The following is a 6,710-nucleotide window of genomic DNA, read 5'->3' on the forward strand; positions in this document are numbered from 1 at the left end:
TCTCTCTCTCTCTCTCTCTCTCTCTCCATCTTTCTCTTTCTTTCATCCCTCTCTGTGACTATTTGTCCATCTCTCTCTATATATCTTACTTTGTAAGGCCGATGTTTGTTTATTTGCTTGTATCGTAACGTTAACCTTCGCTGCGGAAGAACTGCACGGGTTCCAATCACCACTGCTGCCTTCTTAATACATACCGTGGTTAGAATTTTCGACGTGGGCTTTGTTTATTTAGTTATTAATTAACGGTCGTTGACAAAACAAGGTAACTGCTTTTTGTTGTTTGTTTGTGGTTTTGTGAGTCTATAGTGTGAAATGACCCACGAAGACTGAAGCTGCTGTCAAAGAATGTATAAGTAGTTGAACGTGAACACACCGACCCCAGTTTCTGTTTGGAATTGCCAATAATGATTTATGTTTTAGGCCTACCAGCACGTATATTAATTTATGATGCAGTGGAGCCAAAAATCTGCTATCGCTGCAGGCCTGTCTTTGTAATTTAAAAAAAAAAAAAAAAACCATTTTGATGGCTTCGATCCTGCCCAGCTGTAAGAGTAAGAGGGATACAATACGTCCCGGCAAAAAGACCGATTCGAGAAGGCTACCGGTACTCTGTAGGCGCATTTCATCTACTTTTTCCACATGGGAATCGAGCTAGGGTTTTCTGTATGCGAGAGCGAAGCCTCTGACCGCTACACCGTTAGCCTAGCCCAGTGTCCTAGTTACCCAGTGAGATCGGCAAGGAAGAAAAAATAGCCTTCTTCTCGCGAGCCCCTCTCCACTGCAGCTTTCTTATGAAGAACGCGTTAGTTTGTGAAAAGCACGTAAGCCTACGTACCATGTAACAAGTACTTCAAGCGGATAAAAAGAAATAGACCAAAGCAGAGGAGGCTAAAATGTCTCTGGGCTAAAATTAGTCACACACACCGGCGACAATTGCAAGGATTCATGGGATATATATGGCGGCGTAAATGATACTCAAGTATCTGGCGCCGCTGAAACTTATCTTGACTTTATTTGCCTGATAATTGCCTTTAGAACATGATAAAATATATTGTTATGGGATTACGCGGCTTCTTTGTGTTAGCGGCGAAAATATGGAGTTTTGTGTGCTATATATTCAAGAGACAAGTGCGTGCAGTGAGTATTGAATCCTTGTTGTGGAGATGGTCACTGACTGATGGTGTAGTGTAGTGTTCTTGTTACTTGCAGCGAAATGTTATGAGAGTTAAAAACACGACAGACCTGTTGCCTAGGGCTAGATCTAGATCTAGAACTAGATAACTAGATCTAGTCTTTTATGGCTATAAATAAATCCTTGTCGTAATGCTATTTTGCAGTTTACTCCATTCTTCTAACCCATTTATTGGAATATAATGTTTCCAGATGACATGTTACCATGAGTTTTAGAATTAAACTCCGAACTGAGCCCCACTTACCTGCACTCTGCATTCTCAAGTCTCAACAACACAAAACACAATTGTAAAAAATGTCAATGACAATGTCAGTCAATCTGCTCAGTTGGAACAAAAAATAGGACTTAACGACGGATTATCCAGAATCCAGATTCTATCTCCTGAGGCTGAGGCGTCATTGTCTTTGAGACTGATTGGCACGTTTGAGTGGGTTTTGCAGGAAAAAATAGGGCATGGGCATGACCTTTAGTTTTAGTTTAGTATTTTAGCACCAAAACAGTGCTGGTCTGAAAGTAAACATTTACGTACATGGTAAATTTTTCCATGCACCCATACACAGATGCACCGACAGCCACCGATTTGAGGGCTAAACTCAAACTGCCATGGCCTAATTTGTGCTGCAGAACACGTATGGCCACGTAAATCCTTTCAAATAAATTCAAAGCAATTGTTTTCGGGAAGATTGAAGAATACCGGACCACTCGTACATTATTGCGCGAGAATGAGGGGTAGGTGGGGGGGGGTGGGGGGGGGGGGGGGGTCTCCCCCCCGACAAAATATTAATGAATAGATCTACCGGTCCGAGACTCTCCATTGAGAGATATTAAAAACGGGAAAATTATGAATTCCTAAGGTTGAGACAGGCCAACTCGGTCCGCTGGTCCGGTATTCGGTAAGATTGAAGAATACCAGACCAGCGGACTAACTTTGCCTCTATGTACTATGTGTCTACCTTAGGAATTCATAATTTTCCCGTTTTTAATATCTCTCAATGGAGAATCTCGGACCGGTAGATCTATTCCTTAAAATTTTGTCAGGGGGGAGACCCCCCCTGAACCCCTCCTCCACCCAAACAACCCGCCCCACCTACCCCACTTTCTCGCGCAATAATGTATGAGTGGTCCAGTATTCTTCAATCTTCCCCCGGTATTCTTCAATCTTACCCCGGTATTCTTCAATCTTACCTTGTTTTCAAGTACAGTCGAACCTGTGTAAGACGGAATCGCAAGGGAGTCAGAAAAAACACTCCGTCTTAGACAGGGGAGATGGAAAAGGGGGGGGGGGGGTTTCCAAGGTTCAGCCGGTAAGGTCAAGGATCGCTTGTCCGGTCGGCAAGCAGGGGTCAAAACTTCACACCTCTCAATTGCTATGCTCTCTGATAATGACATGCATCAGTCTTACTTTATATAAATTACCACCATGCTTGCCTTTCAGAGGACCACTGTTTGACCGTAGATTAAAAACAGTAGAAACATTTGAACATCCTTTGCTTCCACCCTTAGCCCCTCCCATCGGTGTAACAAGCACAGTCAACCAATGCCACCCCTCTCTGCCATCTTGTAACAACGATTCGAAGAACTCTTTTCTCGGCTGGCTGTACAATCAGGGCAGCAGGAGGTATTGGTCAGTCTAATTTCACACCTCTGGCTTCTGGCTACCCTCGAAAGTTTCCTCAGTGGCTTGCTACTCGAGCACTCTCACGGGCTCACATGATGCAGTAACATCTACCCCCAAATTGCACCCCTACGAGACGTTCCCCTTCCTCGCCCAGCAGCATGGCCATGGCGTTAAGTTTTGAGCCGAAGGAACCAAACTTGCGAGTTTTGTTTCAAATAGGGGCTGAGCTGGCAAAACATTTTCCATCTTAGACGGGTGAAATCCTCAGAAGGGAGCGGATTTTTCTTTTCGTTTCCGCGTTGGACAGGTTTCCATTTTATACGGGTAATTAAAGAGGAATATCGAGGGGGGAGCGGGGAGATTCAGTTAAGACTGGTTTCTGTTTTATACAGATTTCCGTTAAGGCAGGTTCGACTGTAATTATATAAATATCCTTGCTAATTGCTAAAACTAAATGAAGTGACTATTTCTCCGAACGTTCGGAGAAATAGTGCCGATCTTTATTTCTCCGAACGGTTTCCTGTTTCCAGTCTCGTGATTTTTTGCCTATTTATTGCGAGAGTTCGGCGCCAACTTTCATTCTGCGTCTGGTCTGGGAAGAAACACCGCATGGCAAGCCCGCCTACATACAACCTTCAGTAACACCCACCGCCATCATGCACATGTATGTACACACACAAACTTATACACACACTAACTAAACATGATCAGTGGGCAACTTTTGAACGTATAACGAGCTGACCTGTGGATGGAGAGACAGTGTGAGTGAAAGAGCGGGTGAAAGGAAGAATGTACGAGTGTATCCACAGGCGACAGCAACTACAAGACGACGACACCGACCCCCCTGGCCTGGTCCACAGCTCATGAACGAAAGGAATGTGGCTAAGGCAATGTTTTGCCTATATTGTTGTCCATGGTTCGCAGGGTGCAAGGGATTGAGTGAGATTTTCTTTGTGTGTGCCTGGATGTAGGGGGTGGGGTGTGAAAGTCATGCGGACGGGGATGAGCCACGGGGGAGAACACAGGAATTGAATGAATGAGTGAAACTGCGACTCATGAGCCCTGGAGTGAATGGATCCTGTGTTTCTATTTTTGTATACACCTTGAACTGTTACTGAATAAAGGCTGAAATAAAGCCCGAAAAACAAACACACACACACTTCTCACCCTCCACCTACACACTTACTACCACACACAGACACACTCACACACGCGCATGCATACACACACACACAGGAGCAAATTTTTGGGTCTATATCTATTTCAATTTTCAAGAGCTAGTCTAGAGATTTTTAGATGAGTGTAAAAACGTGAAAAAGAAAAGTTTCACAACAGGATGAAATCAAAATTAGAACAGCCCATAAACAACCACAAAAATTAACAAATAAGGGCGTGTGTCCACCTGTCCGAAGATGATTGGCTGTTTTGACCCTAAATGTGCGTAAATTTTTTTTAAAGTACAGGATATTACATGTAAATTATGGAATCACTCACATTAAGGGGCCTGCCAGTGTCAGTACATGTAATCGGTTTTGGTGGAACGTACGCTCTACATTTTAATCTCTCTCTATATATACATGTATATATATATTTGGAATCTAATGAAGGTAGGAACATCAAATTAAATGACGTTACACTATACTATACAATATCCCCCCCCCCCCCCCCCCCCCCCTTTTCCCCAACAAAAAAAAATTGATTGAAAAACAACACATCAGAACAATAATAACATTAACAAGGGATAAAAACTACACTCTAACAAAATAACTGTAACGTATTCAACAAATCAACGTGGTGACGGGTGAGAAAGAGACGAAATGAAGCTAAGTTAACTTTCTTTTAAAAGTAAAGAGGTTTGGTTTCTTTCTTTCTTTCTTTCTTTTTTTTTAAAATTGACTTTTATTCCCCGATTCGGGGACCAAAAAAGTGCCAAAAATTCGAGCCACGATTCGGCCACGACAAACGCAGATGCTAGTTCTATGTGTGTCGTTTTCAATAACCCTCTGTAGATGTAGATCTAGACAGCACACGAGTGAACGCAACACATTAAGTTTAAGACCAGCACCCTTTATAGGCAACACGTCATATCTGTAGCGAAAAACTGTTTGGAACTGTAGCATTTCTTTATATTATAAATATTTACTGCAGACATTTTTCGGACCGATTGAACCATATATAGTATACGAACAATCTTTGGTAAGCCTATACTCTATAATATCCTAAATTTGCGGGAAAGGATATGATTTCTTCTGAGTGTTTGGAGAAATAGTGCCCAGCTTTACTTTCCCGAACGTTCGGAGAAATAGTGCCTAGCTTTATTTTCCCAAACGTTCTGAGAAATAGTGCCGGCCAAAACTAAATGCAGGGGGGGAAACCCCCTAGAGTCTTTTTAGGTCAGGGGGGCATCCCCCATGTTGTTAAAAACAAGTCAAATATTACTGTGCCAATGGTCCTACTGTAAAATAACTGTTGATTTGCTGCAAAAATGAAGACCATATTCATTCGTGTTTAGCATGCAAAGTACTACTAGAAAAAAGTAAAACCTGTACATCAGACAGGTGCATGAGTAAAAAAAACCCAACCAATTATATATATATAATATAATTAAAGTACAATTTTACTTTACTTTATCCGTCCTCTTGTACCTCTAGGGCGTCATGGGGAGAAAGAGCTTGTTCTTACTAGCAAGTTTGATGGCCTGGCTGGGTGGGATATTGTATGTTCTCAGGGTATCCTTCACACCCTGGATCCAGGTCTTTCTTGGTTTTCCTCTTGCTTTGTACCCTGATACTTTCCTGTAGTAGGCTTTACTGGCTGGCTGGTGAGGTGCCATACGTGTTACGTGTGAAATCCAAACCACCTGATTGTTTGCCGTCGAATGTAGGGGAGGCCAGGCCAGGTGTTGTTCCCAATATTTCTCTGATCTTGTTGTTTCTGACCATGTCCCGTCTGGTTTTGTTGACGGCTCTCCTTTGACATCTAAGTACTGCTAGCCACTTCGAATTAAAAGCTGGTTGACCTTTCAAAGCAATGAATCTGTGTAAATCATCTTGTGTCTAATAATTTACTCTGTTTTTGTATTTCATGATCTATAGACCAGTTTTTTGTTTTTGTTTGATTTGGGGGTTTTTTAAGGCTTATCTTCAGAAAGAACGAATAGACAATAGACCATCTGATGATATAGCAAATATCAATCATTATTTTATGTGATCAGTGTAGCAGTCTCTGGTTCTTATCCTTGTTTCTGAACTGTTAACGACAGTGACAGTGAATTTGAGTAAAACCCTGATAGCATGAACTTAATGGCACCTGAGATTGTCTAAGTGTGATAAAAGCAGAGATTGTGTTAAGCAGAGTGCTATAATGAAAAAAAGAAATATAAGGGGAGGTGGATCCTTTTGTTGGAGAAACAATGGTCTAATTTGTGTATGTTGTATTAAAATCAACACACAAAAGAGAGGACAAAGGTCACATGCTAGGCCTTGTGAACCTATTTAATCCTAATAACTATGATCATACAGATCTGCCTACCTTTGAAATAAAAAAAAAGAAAGGGAAACCTGATGGATGCCTTGACTGCACAGAATGAGGTTCAAAGGAGGTTGTAGCTGTTAGCTTGTTAATTGTTTTCCACGCTGCTACTCCGTAAAAAAAAATTAAAATAAAACAACAAAAAAAAGGAATTGTAAATCATAGCTGCACATTTTATCATTATTAATTTATAATAAATACTGATAATCTGTGCTGTACATTAAAAAAGGGGACAAGTTCTCATTAAATTAGGGATGGTTGGCAGCTTCGCAATTATCTAGTCTTTCTGTCTGGCCTGAAAAATAAGCGTCTTTCTGGTTCTCTCTACTTGCTGCGTACATAAAAAAAGAGAAAACTCAACAATATGGG

The 6,710-nt window shown here is 41.5% G+C and overlaps 1 protein-coding gene across 1 annotated transcript in view; it reads left to right on the plus strand.

Moving 5' to 3' along the window:
- The first annotated feature begins 954 nt into the window (after positions 1 to 954).
- The window catches only part of LOC101848647 (CTD nuclear envelope phosphatase 1), a 15,624-nt gene continuing 9,868 nt past the window's right edge, over positions 955 to 6,710 (plus strand). Inside the window, exon 1 of the mRNA XM_013080175.2 lies at positions 955 to 1,187. Coding sequence (XP_012935629.2) covers positions 1,039 to 1,187 — 149 coding nt within the window. The 5' untranslated portion in view covers positions 955 to 1,038. The remainder of the gene's footprint in view (positions 1,188 to 6,710) is intronic.

The sequence above is a fragment of the Aplysia californica genome, unplaced genomic scaffold (genome assembly GCF_000002075.1).
Source record: "Aplysia californica isolate F4 #8 unplaced genomic scaffold, AplCal3.0 scaffold00077, whole genome shotgun sequence".
In the NCBI taxonomy this organism is placed as follows: domain Eukaryota; kingdom Metazoa; phylum Mollusca; class Gastropoda; order Aplysiida; family Aplysiidae; genus Aplysia; species Aplysia californica.